The 17,745-nt window shown below is 55.6% G+C and overlaps 7 protein-coding genes across 7 annotated transcripts; 4 read left to right on the top strand and 3 right to left on the bottom strand.

Moving 5' to 3' along the window:
* Positions 1-234: 234 nt before the first annotated feature.
* LMH87_008908 (uncharacterized protein) lies at positions 235-2,141 on the top strand (the record flags this gene model as incomplete). Its single annotated transcript, XM_056202155.1, has 3 exons — positions 235-488; positions 538-795; positions 842-2,141. 3 exons carry the CDS (start codon positions 235-237, stop codon positions 2,139-2,141), a joined length of 1,812 nt encoding a protein of 603 aa, XP_056056746.1.
* A 578-nt stretch (positions 2,142-2,719) lies between these two features.
* LMH87_008907 (uncharacterized protein) lies at positions 2,720-3,935 on the bottom strand (the record flags this gene model as incomplete). Its single annotated transcript, XM_056202154.1, has 2 exons — positions 2,720-3,646; positions 3,717-3,935. 2 exons carry the CDS (start codon positions 3,933-3,935, stop codon positions 2,720-2,722), a joined length of 1,146 nt encoding a protein of 381 aa, XP_056056745.1.
* A 1,180-nt stretch (positions 3,936-5,115) lies between these two features.
* LMH87_008906 (uncharacterized protein) lies at positions 5,116-5,404 on the top strand (the record flags this gene model as incomplete). Its single annotated transcript, XM_056202153.1, has 2 exons — positions 5,116-5,292; positions 5,372-5,404. The coding sequence occupies 2 exons, from the start codon at positions 5,116-5,118 to the stop codon at positions 5,402-5,404; spliced, it is 210 nt and encodes a 69-aa protein (XP_056056744.1).
* A 1,843-nt stretch (positions 5,405-7,247) lies between these two features.
* Positions 7,248-8,252, top strand: LMH87_008905 (uncharacterized protein; the record flags this gene model as incomplete). Its single annotated transcript, XM_056202152.1, has 1 exon — positions 7,248-8,252. One exon carries the CDS (start codon positions 7,248-7,250, stop codon positions 8,250-8,252), a length of 1,005 nt encoding a protein of 334 aa, XP_056056743.1.
* A 180-nt stretch (positions 8,253-8,432) lies between these two features.
* On the bottom strand, positions 8,433-9,815 carry LMH87_008904 (uncharacterized protein; the record flags this gene model as incomplete). The annotated part of the gene is made up of 3 exons (XM_056202151.1): positions 8,433-9,003; positions 9,066-9,605; positions 9,658-9,815. 3 exons carry the CDS (start codon positions 9,813-9,815, stop codon positions 8,433-8,435), a joined length of 1,269 nt encoding a protein of 422 aa, XP_056056742.1.
* A 592-nt stretch (positions 9,816-10,407) lies between these two features.
* LMH87_008903 (uncharacterized protein) lies at positions 10,408-11,460 on the bottom strand (the record flags this gene model as incomplete). Its single annotated transcript, XM_056202150.1, has 1 exon — positions 10,408-11,460. The coding sequence occupies one exon, from the start codon at positions 11,458-11,460 to the stop codon at positions 10,408-10,410; it is 1,053 nt and encodes a 350-aa protein (XP_056056741.1).
* Positions 11,461-17,061: 5,601 nt separating this feature from the next.
* On the top strand, positions 17,062-17,693 carry LMH87_008902 (uncharacterized protein; the record flags this gene model as incomplete). The annotated part of the gene is made up of 3 exons (XM_056202149.1): positions 17,062-17,110; positions 17,369-17,409; positions 17,478-17,693. 3 exons carry the CDS (start codon positions 17,062-17,064, stop codon positions 17,691-17,693), a joined length of 306 nt encoding a protein of 101 aa, XP_056056740.1.
* Between the last annotated feature and the right edge of the window lie 52 nt (positions 17,694-17,745).

Raw genomic sequence — 17,745 nt, 5'->3', positions numbered from 1 at the left:
AGCATTCTCGTCCGACAACTCTTCAAATACGCCTTATTCGCCCCAACGCATCCGCCCGCCTGTCACGCATCATACCCCAATGCTTAGATTTCTTGAGATTCATTGATCCTCCGGCTGTCATGCATCAGACACTACCACACCAACAATCCACGCATCGCTAGAATACCTGCGACTCTAGCTTCGCCGCACATTATTCTTCCTCGAGGCGCTTTGGACGCGAGCGCCTCCTGCGCCATGATCTCTCCTGTCCACTCAACTTTGACGACACCCGCAGCTTCGCCCACCCTCGCCCACACACTTCCGCCCACATCACCCCTCTCCGACTCCGAGTATACCCCAGGTGACGACGTTCGTCCCTGTCCCGTCTCTAAGCTGGCCGACGAGGATGAAAGCGACAGCCATGGGTCTACCAACATGCATCTCCCACCGCCAATGAAAACCAGAGACCGACTGAAGCATTTCAATGGCATGCTAGTCTTTTTTATGATGTTCGTTTTCCCTCGTTCAAACTGCCCGACTCCCACCTGACCTCGACAGATATATGGCACTATGTGCTTTCAACTATGGCTTTGATGTCGGCACCTTTAGTGGTGTCCAAGGCATGCACAGCTTCTCTCGACGCTTTGGCGAATACAACGAGAGGAAAAACATCTTTGCCATCCCCGCATGGCTCCTCTCCATCATGACTGCCACTCCCTTCCTGGGCAAGGCTGTCGGTTGTGCCATTTGCGGTCCCGTTGCTGAGAAATGGGGTCGGAAATTCGCCATCTTCGGTCTCTGCATCTTGTCCTTCATGTAAGTCTCGTGCCCGTGTCTTGTGCCGCGTCTTCTAACTGGGCAGTGGCGTTACACTTCAGACTTCGGCCGCCTCGGCCGCTCAGTTTACAGTCGGCCGTGTCTTTACCTTTGCCATGACAGGCATGACTATTGTCGTCGTCCCCATCTTCCAAGCTGAAGCCTCGCCTCGCGTTCTTCGCGGCATGTTCGGCTCTACAATACAGGCCATGGTGCTCTTTGGCCAAGTCATTTCCACTCTCGTCACATACGGTACCGAGACGATAGAGAGCGCGGCCGCCTGGCGCATACCCATCGGTCTGCAGTTTATCGCACCGTGCCTGCTTTTGGCCATGCTTTACTTTTTACCCGAATCCCCTCGCTGGCTGCTGAGCCGAGGTCGCCGCGAAGAAGCCATTCACAGTCTCGCCAAGTTCCGAAAGAAGGCCACTCTCGAGGAAGTCGCCGTCGAGTTGAACGGCATAGCTCTTTCTCATCACAGAGAAACCCAGGGAACCTGGTCCGAAGTTTTCAATCAAGAAAACCGTCTGCGCACCGCCGTCGCCACCCTCGCCATGTTTGGTCAGCAAATCACTGGCCAAGCCTTTGCCTCACAATATGCCGTCGTCTTCTACCAGTCTCAAGGCTTTGGAACGTCGGCTTTTCTTTTCAACGTCATCAACAGCGTAATTAGCTTGCTCGCTGTCATGATTACATGGCTTTTCGTCGACTCGACTGGGCGCAGACCCGTTCTGCTCATCGGCGGCACTTTCATGGCTGTCTTCTTCTTCATCTTTGGAGGCATCGGTAGCATACACGAAGATAGCAGAAGCGGAGCCATGACAAACCTCATGGTAGCCTGCCTCATGCTCTTCTACTTCTTTTACAACCTGTCATGGGCCCCCGTCTCCTTTATTGTGGTATCTGAGATTGCCGCACAGCGCGTCCGAGAAAAGACGAACCTTTTCGCGTGCGTCATTTCCGTACTCACGACCTTTACGACTTCGTTTACGATTCCATACCTCATCTCCGACAAGTACGCCAATCTCGGGGCCAAGGTCGGCTACATTTACGGATCCACGAGTCTCATCATGGTCATTGCTACGTACTTTTGCATCCCTGAGCTCAAAGGACGCACGTTGGAGGAGGTCGACCAGTTATTTGCGAGCGGCATGCCGCTTCGTGAGTTTGGGAAAATACCCACGCACAGCCCGCAAGATGTGTACCGCATCGAATTAGAGCGGCAGAGAAGACTGGACGACGAGGCACGGCAGATAGACGCAAGTATGCCCATCGGGACAACAGCTCAACCGGGTGGCACGAATGAAAAGGCATCAGCCGGCCACTCGGGACACGAAGTTGTGTAACCGACATGCTTTATACCTTTCTCGCAGTATGGATTTTGGCATAGCAGTAGCGCATCGTTGGAGACCATGGCACGTTGTACGATGGTATTTTAGATAGCATAAGCGTTTGATTCACAATCTTGTCTTGGTTTGTTCGCCCACCTTGTGCCACCGTTGCGATCGAGCCCCAGGGCCCCAGTCTGTGTAACGCGATCTACAAACTCTGAATCGCAGTGTGACGCAATGTTTTAGCACGGAGCGAGTTGCACAAGACTGGATAAGGCTGTATGAAGTTTCTGTGTCATTGATAATTGAGAATTAGAATTCAGGTTTATATACTCAACATGCCTATTTGCACGCCCAGCCGACGGAAAACCGTTCCCCCAAGTCTAGCACAGGGCAAGTTACACAAGACAAGACGTGCTTTATGGAGTTGTTGTATAATCGAGAATTAGAATTAAGGTTTATATACTAAACATTGCTGTTTGCACACCAAGCCGACGGAAACCCATTTCCGCCCCAAGTCTAAAAGTAATTATGCTTCTCGTGTATCTCCTTTTGCCTTGACGCATCAACCACCGTCCTCTGTGGTACAGCTCTTACAGCTCCTGTTTGAGGAAGTCGAGAATACCCTTGTAGGTCACGGTGTGCGAGTAGCCAAAGTTGAGGCCGTGGCCCGCGCCAGGCACGACCGTTGCGTTGAACGTCTTGGCCTTGCTGAACATGGGCCTTGACATTTCCAGAATGTTGGGCGCGTCGCCCGTCATGACCATGTTGCAGTTGCCGCCGCAAAAGGGCACGTCGTACTCGCCTGTGATGATCTGCACCGCGCCGGCAAAGCTGCTCGGCTTGGCGGCGCCGTCGCCCACGGTCAGCAGCTCGCCGAGCGCGGCGGGCTGGCCGTGCTCGGTCGCGTAGGCGAGCATGTCGTCGGAAAAGTCGCCGGGCCCGAAAAAGTCAATGTGCACGCCGATGGAGTCCCTGGGGGCGACGTAGCCGGTCGTGTACTTTGTCTTGAGCGTGGGGTTGACGGCCACGGGGGCAAAGTTGGCGCCGAGGGCGAAGAGGCCCAGGTAGGAGGGCGCCTGCGAGAAGCCCGTGAGGACAATGGCGTCGGTGATGTTGGGGTACCTGCTCGAGAGGGAGTAGGTCATGGCCGAGCCAAAGGAGTGGCCGACGTGGACCTTTTTGGTGAAGCGGTGGCCGCCGAGGCCGCAGAGGTGCCCCTCGTCGGCCATCCAGGTGAGCTGGCGCAGGGCCTCGACCTCGAGGCCGAGCTGGATCTCTTGGACGGGGTCGCCGTGGGAGGAGGCGGCGATGCCGAGGCGGTCCCAGGAGAGCGTCGAGTAGCCGGCGGCGAGGGCGTCGGCGACGTAGGAGTAGTTGTAGCCGGCAAAGGGGTAGTCCCAGTAGCTGCGATCGAAGCCGACGCCGTGGGTGAGGATCTGCAGCGTGGAGGAGGGGCCCGAGGGAGGGTGGCAGATGGTGGCGGCGAGGGTGTAGGCCTTGTTGATCTTGGTGTCGTTCTGTAATTCATGTATTAGTGAGGGACCTGGGGGGGAGGGTTCGAGATCATTGTGGCAGGGGCAAACGCACGCTCTTGATGATGCGCGTCGTAAAGTCGTCGCCGTGGCGCGTAAAGTCGAGGAAGAAGTTGGTCGTGTCGACTTCCTTGTCGGTGGGCGTGTAGTCGAACGACTTGACCGTCGTGTCGACGGTGACGGGGACGGTAATGTCGCGGCAGTTTTTGCCATTGTGGGCATCGGCGGCGGCGGCGCCAAACAAGGCCGCAGAGGCAACGGCGAGCTTATACATGTTTGCAGCAGATATCCTAACCGGGCAATGAAAGAAGAAAAGGAGAGTGGTGTTTTGGGGGGGGGGGGGGGGGGGGGGGGGTTAATGATACTCTTTTCACGCACACACAAGGAAGCGGTGGTTATGAGAAACACGGGAGCCGGGGAAAGCAAATCTTATATGTGTGAGCCCAGACAGATGCTCGGAGAAGACGGGAAACATGCGGGCTCCACAGATTGCTCGCTGTTTCCTTTCTTTTCTGATCAACAGGCGAGATCCCGGATCCATGATTCCAAGACAGCTTTATTAGCTCGGCCGCTTGACCCGGGGGGTGGCCAAGGTGGGTGTGATGGTGCTAAGCTACGAGAAGACAAAGAAGAAGAACTGGGTGTGTTGCATTGCATGAGATTGGAAAGGGTGGGGTGGGGAAGCTCTTTTCCCCGAGGGGATGGGGCTTCAAAGGATAAATTGTCATTGGGGGAAAAAGAGAATAACTAATACCCAACCGGGTGGCAGGCTCAAAGAGCTCTCTTCCAAATCATTGCTGCTTTTACCTACTGGTCCGTGTGGGGGAGATGGACGTAAGGCGCCACTGATCTTCTCCCGTACGCCGCATAGTCAGATCCCGCTTTATTCTTTTCTTTTGACAAATTCCACCCAACGGCCGTAGATGAAGGTGTTTTGCGCCCGTTCTTCCTCCGGAGGACCCGGAGGTGAAAGGAAAGATGATGGCCAAAAGTTGCATTGGCACCCTTTTGTGGTTTAGTCGTGAGGAATTGCACCAACTTGCGGCTTTCCCATGTCGTCGCCTCTTGCTAATTTATGATGCTGAGACACGGCCGAGCTAAGCAACTAGTTAGTGGCAGACCCATCACCAAGTTTACGGTTGCTTTCTTTTTCTCTCAACGGAATTAACTGATTCTCATTTCGGTTCCGCCAACTAGTCCTTTTCTGATCATCGTTTTTTGCGATTTGGAGCAGCTTGATTGCTTGGTTGCTTGGCAAAAAGAGACAAGACTTGATTTTCAAATTGGTCATGCCGGAGGTATATCGCTCCGATCGATGCCGTCATAGTCGAAGCCTTGCTATGCCCTACTAGTTATCGGCAAGGCTCCAAGCCACGGTCGACATTTGCTGGTAGGAGGCAGCCCCATTTACACGGGCGTATTGTTTCTGTACTGGTAGCTACGGGCTGCACGTCATGAAAGAGACACGCGCAAGAACACCATCTCGCTACCTTTTGCATCCGCCGCCGAGGTGGGCATCCCGGTTTCGCGGAATTGCGGTTTCAGATTTCGGTAGTGTGAAAGAGAGAGAGGACAAGGGAGAGAGACCCGAGCTGGGGTTGAGAAAAAGTGACGTGACGCGGGCAGCCGAGGTAGGACAAACAACGGCAGCGAGAAAAACGGTCAACTGGATAGGGCAAGAAAAAGGAAACATACTAACAAACGGATCAGGAAGCGAAAAGAAGGAAAAAGTCTGCGTCGTAGTCATTTTATCGTGAGCAGGGGGTCGCGGGAGTGAGAGTGGGAAAAAAGCAAATACAAGATGCGAGTCTCACTCCTATGCAGCCAGGCTTGCGCTTGCGCTGGACATGGATGGCGAACCCTGCGTTTTTTTTGGTTTGTTTCTGCGTTCACGGGCCGGCGAAGAGAGAGAATTAATACGCACGGTCGACCGCATTGCATTGAAGATAGATGGGCAAAAGGGGATCAGTGAACGTGGCTTGCATTGGTCCGTCCGTCGATTCGCGCCCGCATGGAGGCTTGATGAACAAAGAACCCCCTTTGTCCGTCGAGTCCGCTCACACACTTGCCACAGCTATTTAAAGACTTTTTTTTTTTTTTTGAATTGCCAATTCTCCTCGCGATGGGGAGAGTAACTCGTCGGAATAGACCACTTGTCATTTCCCACAAGGCTGATTGACAGCGCCAGAAGTTGCTCCTCCGGGCCTTCTTCCCATCGGGCGATGCGCCGGACTCACTTACACCCCCTCGGCCACGGCGCAGAGATGCGGGTATCATGCCAAGATCGTTGGTGGTGGCGGAAACATGTAGCCATCAGTCAATTAAGTAGCCCTCTCTGGCATTTCAATTGCCATCTCCGACGCCACCCTTCTCGGAGCATGTATTCCTCCCCGTAAACCACCAAGGCCAGTGCAAATTGCGAGAGCAACGACGTAGCGTCCGCCGCTAATGTACTAGGCCTTGTAGGGGATAAGGTCCATCACAAGCAGCCCGGCTTGTTTCTCTGCAACCTCGTGCTAGGCTGGCGCCGGCTAGTTTTAGCTGGCAAGGTGGTAGCTAGCTGGCTGCAAGCAAGCAGCCAGGTGAAGTTGATTGTAAAACCATGACGTCGCTAGCAGCAGCGCTGAATCGCGACATCGCTCGGGGGGGTGGACAATTTGCTCCTAGTTTATGTGGCCGTCGTGTCATGGACTTGTTGAAGCCAGAAAGTTGAATGCCTCCTCCTGTTGTTCCAAGCAAAACCAGGTTCGTGGGATTTCTTCAGTGGCGGAGGGACGGGAGCAGATTACGCTCCGAACTCTTTGCTGTTCTCCTGCTCTACACCCTGGTCGCAAAGCCAAGCCACCGAGGATCGGCAATTGCCAATGTAGCTCTAATTTCTTTTTCTTTTTGTCCGCAAGCAACCCAGGTCAGCCCATGCATCTAGATGTGGTATGATATGACGAGAAATTATCACTTTTTTTGCTTTTTCCTTTGTAGTTCCACGTTGCAGATTTTTATGAGCAGGTTGCCCCCAGCTGCCGCTCTGACATGCCTTACATTAGGATTAGGTTTGTTTTCACAGCAAAGCAAGGTGGCGAGTCAGGGTAATGTTGCACTGGCGAACCCTGTTGCCTTGCTAATTAGTTAGTGAAGCTTTTTGCTGGGGAGACTTCTCGCCATCTGGTACTTGAGGCCGGAACGATGAGCAGCCGGAAAGTGGCCCCCATGAGCGCGGAATGGATGGTAGACGCACACGCAGCTCGGATGGTCCCTGGAAATGACTACGGAAAGGGACCAGTCCTGTTGGGATCTGCGTGCCGAGACAGATGAATCGCAAGGTCTGCATCCAGATCAAGTCGTCAGCTGTAAATTGGTTAATGAGAAATGGCTGGGATCTTGGAAAGTGTACCGACGGAGCGTGGTAGATTCCCGACTGCAGCTCGCGTGATGGCTGCAACACGCAAGTCGACGCCACCAACAAGCCACTAAAAAAGGCAATCGTCAACCCCGCACACTGTCAAGTGCCGTCTTTGCTGTCCTCCCGCCTTGTCGCAGTTCGTCGGGCGCAGAACAGGCCCAGAAAGTCAAAGAAAGGCTGCCGCCCATGGGAGCCATCAACATTCGCGACGTCGCGCAGTGGGCGAGCCTGCTGCGCGCAGAGCCCCGGCGGCCGGTCCTCGTCCATCTCAACGGCGACACGACCTGGCTGCTGCAGCTTCCCTACCCGGCGGCAGCAGCAGCACAGGAACCGCATCGCACCCATTTCAACCTCCTCGTCGATCCGTGGCTGCAGGGCCCCCAGAGCGACGTCGCGTCGTGGTTCAGCACCCAGTACCACGTCGTGGCGCCGGCGGTGCCCGAGCTCGGGGCGCTGCAGGATGCGCTGCGCGAGCTCGAGCCGGCAGGCGCGGGAGACGGCAACGGGTCGCGGATCGACGCCGTCGCGATATCCCACGAGTTTACGGACCACTGCCACAAGGCCACGCTGAAGCAGCTTCCCCGGAGCACGCCCATCTACGCGGCCGACGTGGCGGCCGACCTCATCCGCCGCTGGGGCTTCTTCGACGCCGACGCCGTCGTCACCGCTCCGGGGCTCGCCGAGGGCACGCCCTGGACCTCGCTCGCCCACGCCGGGCTGCCCCCGTGGCTGCGCGTCGGCCGCCTCGTCACGCCGGGCAACTCGCTGTACTACCACTCGGCCCTCGTCATCGCCTTTGACGCGGCACCCGGCGAGGCAGAGGCCGTCATCTACTCGCCGCACGGCATCTCCGCGCAGGACGTGGCCGCCGTGCTGCCGTCGTGCGGGCTCGCGACGACGCTCGCCATGCTGCACGGCCTGCACGACGTGCGGCTCTTCCCCGTCAAGCAGCTCAACCTCGGCGCGCTCAACGCCGTCGAGGCGGTGCGCGCGGCGGGCGCGCGCTACTGGATCGGCACGCACGACGAGGAGAAGACGGGCAAGGGCCTGATTGCGCCGCTGCTGCGGCGGACGAGGTACACGCTGCGGCAGGCGGTGGCGCATGACGAGAAGCAGAGGACAAGTGCAGCAGGGGACAAGGCGTATGAGTTTAAGGAGCTGGCGTCTGGAGAGGCGCTGCTCTTGAAATAAAGTAGTCACGAGAAGCACGAAAACTTGGCTTGTATATACACCTTGCATGGCTTTCCTTCTTTTACATCATTATAGGCGGAGATTATTAGATACCCTGTGGCTTTTCTGTCTATTAGCAACCAAAGCATGACAGCATTCTCTTTACTACATCCAGACTACATCGTCCACGTCCAGAGTCAATCACAGCTCATCCTTGGCCTGCAGCTCCCGCAGCAGCTCAAACACCATGCCCGCGCCGGCCATCTGCCCCGTCGCCAGCGCCTGCACGACGCTCTTCATCGCCGCCGCCGCGTCCCCCGCCGCGAAGCAGCCCGGCACGCTCGTCTCCCCCATCGGCGACTTGAGCACGACCAGCGGCCCGCCGGCCTCGTCCTTCATCTCGAGCCCGAGCTGCGCCGCCAGCGACGGCGCGCCCTGCTCCACCCACGGGTGGCTCGCGAGGAAGCCCTCCTCGCGCGTCGTCCCGTCCTCGAGCGTGACGATGACGCTGCTCGACGCCGGGTAGTCCTTCATCGCGAGCTTGGTGATTCTGCGCGTCTCAACGGTCGTTGCGGAGGCGGTGGACGGGGCTGGAAGCGCGGCGGCGAGGGCGGCGTCGCCGTTGGTGTAGATGGTGATGCGCGAGGCGAGGCGCTTGGCGAGCAGGCCGACGTGGGAGAGCGCCGGGGCGGCGGACAGCAGGCCGACGCCGAGCACGCCGACGGAGGAGGCGCCGCGCTCCTCGAAGCCGTCGCAGAAGAGACAGTGGAAGCTGCAGGCCCGGTGTTAGCAAACGCACAGTCAGTGGCGGGTTCCATCTTGGGGGCTGCTTACATGCCTCGTCCCCAGCAGTCGGCGTAGCCGTCGACCTGCTCCTCAACCTTGTCGCGAACCCCCGTCGCGATGCCCAGCTTCCTGCCGTGGTAGACGTTGCCCTGCTCATCTCGGGCTTCGAACCTGGCATCCGCCAGCTTCTTCTTCTCCTCCGCCGCCGTCACATTCTGGACAATGTGGTGCGTCGTCGCCGCCGCCGCCGCCGCCGCCGCATCCATCGTCTCGTAGCCGCCGCCGCTGCTGCTGTCGACGCGCTGCCGCACCTCCACAATCGTCGTCGCGTCCTGAAACGAAATGGACGGGTACCGCGCCTCCAGGTCCTGGCGCAGCTTGCTGCGGAAGTCGGCGGGCGGGACGTGGTCGAACCCGGGCACGTTGTGCATGCGCGCGGCCCGCTCGTTGCGGTACGTGCCTCCGTCAATCACAAGCGCCGAGCAGGCCTGGCGCGCGAGCGTCGTGGCCATGGCGAGGCCGGCGGGACCGCCGCCGAGGATGAGGACGTCGTAGACTTGTGCCATTGTTGTAGTCAGGCGGAATGTGCTTTTTATTTTTGAGCTTGTATGCGTGTGTTTGGGTGGGCGGGTGTGTGTACTGGAAAAATGGGTTGCCCTGAGTCGACTTGACTTTGAAGAAGAGATTGAAAGACAACTTATATACTCCGGACCCCTCGGCGACATTTCGAGGTTCTCCGGGGGAGCACAAGTCGCCTGCGGAGTGGGGCCGCACCCCCGGATGGCGGCCCCGGTGCATCGATGCCAAAAAAAGTCTCCGAGATGTGCACGTCGCGCCAGGAACGGGTTCCTGTGCAGGGGAGCTGGTCTACAGTCCATACATGAGATGGAAGATTTGTCACAAATTGCTCAGAGCTTGCGAGTCAGGCCTGCGATTTGGCTTACGAGGCGCAGAAGGGCTTGGGCTGACGCGGCGCTTGGCCATCAAGGTGGTTCAGAGTGGTGCAATTCTACACCTGTCAAGTGTATTGACAAAGAGGCCATCAATTATGCTCACGATTCATTTCTCCTATCTCGCCAAAATTGCGTTATTCATATTAGATAACCATATTTGTTGGACAGCTGACGCATCTGTTGTACAGTAAATCAGATTGTGCAACTCTATGTGCGCGCTAATAAACCATTGTAATCAGTCTCAAACTCCAAAGCAACAAATAGAGTACATGTATGCAGAAAACTCCAGTACTCATACACTCGCTGTTATTCCAAACCACCAAACGCCAAAGAATCATGCTGGGCTTGTGAGGACCAGTCCAGAGGTGGAAGCACCTCTTCATTTCGATATTTTTGCCAGATCCCGACGGGGCACGGGGGGATCCTTGGCGGACCTGCTACAAGTCGTCGCCCACCATGACCCAAGCAGCGGATGATGGATCGGCAGCAGACTGCTGAGAGCTCTGGGGCGTGTCCTGCATTTCGCTATCAGAGAGGAGCTCAAATTCCTCGTCGAGAATCAAATCAGGAGGCTGCGACGCATCAACGTCAACCGAGCCTTGCGAGCCAGCCAGCTCGTAAATGACTCGGAGAGGGGGAAGTGCAGATTCTGCTGAATCTTGGGAGGATGCATGTTGAATCATCTCCCCGGGGGGGGCTTGTTGAGAAGCAAGGAAATACTGAGTGATGGCCCAGTCATCTCCAATGTCGGAAAAGGAGAGGTCGAGACGCAGAGGTTGCTCCAACGAATCTGCATCCTTGTGACGGCTGTGCCTGGCACTCTTATTCCCGGACTTGGCAGAACGAATAATGTAGGTGGGTTCGCTATGGCGGATACTGTTCAGATCAAAGGTGCTCTTGACATCCTCAGCACTGTTATAGAGAAGACCCTTGTGGTAGAGTTCGGCCACCTGGGCATCGTCAGAGGTGGGACGTCGTACGCGAATCTTTCCCTTGGAAGTAGACTGGTCGTAAAAGGCGTCCTGTCGTTCAAACGAGGGACGGCGCTGGTGGTTGCGTTCGCCGGGTAGAGGAACACCGCTGCGGGCAAGGGCAACGTCGTTATCGAGCTCGTTGGGGTAGTATCTGCTGCGGGTGTGTAAACGGCGGGCGCTGACCCGTGTCTCGGACGGAGCGTGGAGCCTCTTTGTCTGGAAAGACTTCGGATTACTGCGATAGCGGTCCAGCAGCTGTTCCTCAAAGTGACGGTGGCGGGCGGAGGGCTGGAGAGTGCTCAGGACTGGGCACTCGCGGGCGCCAGAGTATTTTGTGCAGGCAAAGCCCTCTCTCCAGCACGCATGAGGATCGCTGCTCTTGGCGAGTGCTTTTGCCCGGCTCCGAAGCTCATGAGCCCACGAGTTAAGAGAGGTAATGGGCGGGTGGGGAACCGCGCCAAAGTGGCCGGCCTCGAAGATGGCGGCAGGTAAGTCTGGTATTGATCCGGTATCCATGTTGGGTCTATATATATATATTCCAGGAAAGATGGTATTAGGAGGGTGTAGATGATGAGCGAAGCAAATCGAACAGGACAGCGTGTATTGTCGTGTTTGTCGATGAGCAAACGGTGGGGAGGCTGTGTAGGTGGACGGCTGGAGAAGTGTAGATATGACAAGCGGAGGGCGTCGAGAGGTCAAACGCGCCAACGACCCTGGTAAAGGGACCAAGTCACAGGGCGTGAAAGGAGCGACTAGGTAGAAGGGTGTCGCAACTTGTTGTTGTGGAAACTGGCGGAAGCAGAAGCAGAAGCAGTGATGCGACAGCGTAGGCGGCGAGGGGGGGTGGTGACACTATGTATGTGATGATGTGCTGGCCCGCACTGGCCCTTTTGAATCAAAGGGAAGCGCTCGGCCTGCAAGTTACCTGGGTGTCTGGGCCGTCTGGTTTGGGCAGAGAGGCGAAACTGGGCGATAATGATTGGCCGGTGCTGATGTCATCGGACCGTCCTGGCCTTTATCTTGGGTGCAGAGGCCAATGAGGCCCAGAGGCGAGGCGGCGCATGACCGTGACTCACAGCCTCTGCCCATGGCGAGCGTGTGACTCGGTGGCGCAGTCACATAGCAGCCCGCACCATCGCCCAACGGTTTCTCTCTTGCCTCTGTGCCTCTCCCAAACGAGGCTGATTTGAGTACCTTGACCCTGTTTCGCACTCGTCGCTCATTTCTACGAATTTTCTCGTCATTCCTCCAGGTTTCCTTGGACCCGACCCCGGGTTCCAGGCCCAGTTTGAGCCGCCACTCAGCCTCGTCTTGTCACATGCGCCACGCTTGTACCACCTAATACAGGCGCTTATGTAATGCGCCTCTCCCACACTTCAGGTTTCACTGACTGCCCTCGTGTTGCAAGTAAATGACTGAACACAGCATTGACACTATATTTCTTTTGCACCGTGTAGCCTCGGGTACTAAGCCTGCGTACTACACATGTAGGTGCTCTGCAAGATAAGCAGTTTGTTAGCCGTGCATCAGCGCCAGCAGCCTAACTAGTTTAGTTAGGCTGTACCTAGGCCCAGGTAGCGTCGACTCGCCCCAGCTGATGGGCGGCAACCTAGTAGGCACCAGCCGCATGACAGTCTACCCGTCGCAGCCTGGGCCAGAGACCGATTCTAGAACTTGGTGAAAGAATTTTCTGCTTCAAGGAATGACAACCCAGATATCTTTCCCAACATTTACTTTTACTGCTCAGGGTACGAATAGGATTAGTTGGGCACGGGGCGACACCCTGTAGCGTTCAGTGGGGCAGCTACTGAAGCATCGGCTACGTCCGATCGATCCACGATCTGCTTGCCGGATCTTGCAGCAGTGTCGTTGTCTGTCTTTGCACATTGACCGTTTCAAAAGATCTATTTTTTTGGGCTACTTGGCTCCTAATTGCACTCTATCGTAGCTGCTGTCCATGTCGATGCGCTTCACCGCGCGACATCCATCATGACTGTCACTCGTGTCACGCACAACTCGTCGCTCTCCAGAAAGGGAGTGTCAATCCCCGGCAAGATGAAGTTTGTTTTGTCTATGTAAAAGATGGAAGAACCCCTGACAGCAAGTCTTTCCATAATCTTGGATCAAATCATTGCTAATCCTAGCCAATCCTTCTAGACGGACTTCATTAATAAGGTTTGCTTGCGATCTTGCGGCAGTTGCCCTAGTAAACAGTCAAGATTAGCCAGCTGCGACTCCAAGAGAAAAAATCAGTTTGTGTCAACTTACCCGGTGATCTTTTCTCTGTCCCTTGGGGCAGGTTTTGTCGGACACAGTGATCAAGGTGTCCTCCATTCTCGGTTCCACGGCGGGGATAGCGACGGCAAGGCCAGCCATGAGCGTGAAGAGTACAACAGAGAGCTGCATTGTTGCTAGTGAGAAGATGAAGCGTGAAAAAAAAAATTGTCGTAATCTTCAATGCTTTGATGGGTCTTGGAGAATTGGCTCTGCGTCTGCTTCTTGCTGGGGCTATTTAGGACCTTTATATAACTACCATGCAGAAAACTGTCTCAAAGTCTAGAGTCGCTAAACCCAACTGCTGTCTCACTCTCAAATTTGACTTATCAAAAAGTCGCTTTGAGACTGGTTCATGATTCAGCTGCAAGAACAGAACAAGCTGTCGTCGCATTCTCGCGCCGCCATTCGCTGGTTCGCACCTTTCGCACAGACACAATTGGCTGCCTTGCGAAAGCGCGTCAAAAGGCCGTGCTTAGAGATCTACTATTTATTTAAATCTGCTACTTTTCGAAGCTCTAGCAGTCGCAGACGCTGCTGGCTGTGTCGTACGCGGCGTAAGAAAGCAAGTATTGTATTGCTGAAATGCCGACAGGGTCCAATTCGCTGCAATTGCCATACCCATGTCCTTGGACTCAGCTCGAGGTGTAAGCAGCAGGTAGGCCCCCTGTTTCTGAGCACAACTTCAGTGCATCAAAATTAGGCTACAATTCAGATCCATGCGTCTGTTTCGGGTAGGGCTCCTATCTCATTCATGTTTCAATCCCGGCAGATAGGAATGCGATGAGGTTACGTGGCTACGCAACAGCACGGCAGCCAAGTCAACGATGCCCAAACGCTCCTGATGTTAGACATAGAGTCCCTAGATGTTTGTTAGCTCAATAGGGGTGCAACCTCACCACTCTCCGGCCGCTTTACGACTTTCTTTTGTATAAAAAAAATGGCATGAAGCTCACAGCAGCGCAAGACATAGGAGCTGTGAGACCTCTGTTCGACATCAGCTGCTTCATTACAGACTTCACAATTCATCGCTGTGGAGAAATCCCGCCTGTCGATCATGAAAAGCCCGGTAAGCAGCTATTACCAGGAGAGTTTGCAACCCCATTGGTAATTTACTGGCTTTGGTGGTTTGGCGTTGTCCGAGGAGGGTGACCGCCAGTGAATGTATGCAGCCGGAATAGCGTCGCTGCTTTTGCTCCTCGCACACATCTGAGGGCGGCCCAAATTATTAGTCGCGGTGAACAAAGAACGCGAGGAGTCTCTGGTGAGTTACTCTAGCAATAAAGTTTTTTTTTTTTTTTTTTTTTTTGCTTCTCAATTATTCACGCATGAGCCGTTACGTAGCAAAATGGCGTCAAAACATTTGGCCTAGGGTAGGCTGCTACCCGAGGTCGACGGACCCGCGAAACCTCAACCTCAACTCGCAAGCGCGAATCACCGCTACGCAATCGAAATTCGGACTCTTGCCCCTAATGTTCAGCATGTGCTTTTTGAATCCATCAAAACTTTGACGCGACTTGTTAAATCGAGAGTGCGGCTAGGCTAGCACGTGTCATACATGCTTACATTTCCCGAGTCGCGCCAGGCACAAGTAAAACGGGCCGGTGCCTGTCGCCTAATGGAGGACAAAGAACTACAAGTCCATCGAGAGCAATCCTCATCAAGAATCGGAAATGGCCCAGATACCTGACAATCTAACTACTCCGACATGGACAACTACTCCGGCGGAGGTGCCCGATGAGCCCGACATCGGGCCTCGTGATTTGCGAGCAGACCGAACCAACATCAGCCCAGACCATGCCCATCATGGTGGCTGTCGCCAACAGCTGCTTTTAGGGGTGAAAGCTGGCAAGAGTTGCTTTTAGGGGAAAGAAGACGAGGCTCTCGGCCATGTAGGGCGTGGAAAAGAGGAGATTAAATGGTTCTCAGCAGTGGCGCCGTTGCTTTGACGAGGAGTAGCGTGCGGGGAGGCGCGCGGTCGGGATGGATGCAGATGCTCTTCCCCATGGGGGCCTTGGGGGGGGGCGGGCGCAGGTTTCAAAATAGCAGAGCTGCATTGCCCCTCTGTTGACCGTCGATTGCCGAACTTAAAAATTCGGCGAGACACGGTGAGTTAACTTCACATAAGCGTAGTTGATATGGCGCCCGTGAATCGAGCTCTTGCATCGTTCCGCGTCCACGCCAAGATGGCCTGGCCTCATCGCGCCGGGTCCCGCTGAACGCGCCCTTTCGAACATTTGGCAGCGATCCACAAGCCACACGAGACGCTTGCATCGGGCCTGGACTATTTCCATGATGTGTTCTTAACAACCTTTTTCGTCATCCATGACAGCCGGCTTGGACCTTGACCTGTCTCTCCGCACCAACAGAACCGCTACCTGATCATGGGGTAAAAAGCAGAGGCCCACCACCAGTGTCGCAGCGCAGCCGTCCTTGAATCCTCTCCCGCCTGAGATGGCCCTTGTTGACGGGACCACTAAAGACACTCAAGACGCTGGGCAATGAAACGTGGCCCCGTATAGCTTAATCAGCTCGGGGCAATAGCTTGTTCAGGATGGGACGGGCTCGTGCTCTTGCTGGGTTGCTTGTTGGGATGGTGCTGCCTCTGGCAAACGAACGCCGACATTAGCAAAGGAGACGGTTGACGAGAGAAAAGCCCACCGTAGTCTCACAGTACTGAAAGCAGGGGGCAATGAGAGACACATTGCGCTTTCCCAATTGCTCAGCACAACTATAAATGTCCAGCTGTTGCTATCCCGAGTTGCCGACAGTGGTGCGTATCGCCGAGACACAGAAGCTTCAGGTAACAAGCCATTGTGCGGGCCGCTGGGTCTCCCCATGCCAGACTCGTTGCATTGTGCTGCTATGTGGGCTGGCGTATAGTTGTTGGGGTAGCGCCATGTTGCCACGCTGCCGTGATGTAGCGTGATACGCCGTTGTCCTAACTCGTTACTATTGTTTTGCCATGAAAAATTGCCGATCTGTGGCAGATTTTTTCTCCCGACGCGAAGATTTTTTTTACCCTTCTTGGACACGCGCCAGTGCGCCGATTGGTCGCGAGCCAAGCCATGTTTTGTGCTCAGTCGAATCCTGAGCCGGCTTATGGTGCGGCGCATGGCTTGGCTGAGCTAGTAGGGCCGCCACCCGGGATTCGCAGGCAGGCAGGGAAAAGCTAAACCACACCAAGCGTTATCAGTGACGGCCAGACCGAGTCGATGGGCAACAAGACATCGCGTTATTCTATCCAGCCACAGCGGGCTCGGAGCACCTGCAGGAATAGCGCGATGCGAGTTCAGAGAGTGCGGACTCCAGCGACACAAGTCCAAGTGATATTGGTCAAATGCAAAGCATCGACCACCATGGTGTGTCACTCGCGACTGTAATAGGAAAGCTGCTGGAAACTTGTGCTTGACGGCGCTGTCTTCTCCGCTCCCTGCACGTAGCAGTAGCACCAACGCCTGGAGAGGGCAAGGGTCCATGACTCTCTGCCACCACAACTGCGCAGTTGGCAGGCGACTTCGGTCAAACAGTGGAGGGATGACGAATGGAAGCAAGGTTTTCTCCCCTTTGCAGCGATACCCAAACTCCACTCGTTTGCGGGTTAGCCTGCATTACTGCGCCCGACGTGACCCCCTCATTCGCGCAATCTATTTCCGTGTTTCCTTGCATAGTTGTCATTATTTCGAGGCGCTCGTAGTGAGTTGCTGACAAGGGCTCTTTGGTGCGCTCTCTGGACAGTAGTGCGAATGCGGCCCTGCCAAGTGTCGAACGTGGCGCCGGGCGTGTCTTACCTTGCGGGCTGGGCTGGCTGCGTCCGGCCAAAAAGTCGCCGCCACCCGAAGAATGGGTTGCCTTGCCACGGCGCCGCGGCTGGTCCGACACGGCGAAAAATGTGAGTCTCGCCCCGGTGGCCGCAAGCGTAGCGGCGGGAGAGCGCGCACGAACTGGTAGGCGAGCAGAGTAGAGTTCAGCGACAAAAGCCAGGCGCTCGCAAACTCTTTTGCGCTCGCGGGTTTCCCGCTCCTCTTATCTCAGAGCGGAGACCAGTATGAAATTCATTCGTTCGCTTGCACCAATTTCCAACATTCTGCAAAGCCCCCTGCAACCTCCTCCGTGCTCTTAGTCGTGACAGTATCCGCTTTGCCTCTAGGCCTCTCCACTCGGACCATCGCGGAGCACACTGCACTTGCTGTATGTGCCACCCGCTGCACTGCGACGACGGGGACGACCTAGCCCCAGTGCTGATTCTGAATACATAGAAACCTGGGTGCCCTCCACCCTCACGCACTCTTTTTTCTCTCGTCGCTCTCCATCCCCTCACTGCCCTCCATTGTTGCTTGGTATCGGTTGCCGGCTTTGGAGCACCCTCGTCGCTACTGCCGTCAAGGTCGAACCACCAAAACACAACACGACTGGGACGTCAATTTTTTCTCTCGCCTACCCACCGTCGCATCCGACTCGTCCGCTTCGTGTGACTATTCAAAAGTCCGCGACAACCTATAATTCGAATATCAATACGGCGAGCGC

This window comes from Akanthomyces muscarius (assembly GCF_028009165.1).
Source record: "Akanthomyces muscarius strain Ve6 chromosome Unknown contig_18, whole genome shotgun sequence".
NCBI lineage: Eukaryota > Fungi > Ascomycota > Sordariomycetes > Hypocreales > Cordycipitaceae > Akanthomyces > Akanthomyces muscarius.
Note: the sequence above shows the minus strand (reverse complement) of the source record. Positions and strands in the feature narration are given on the sequence as shown.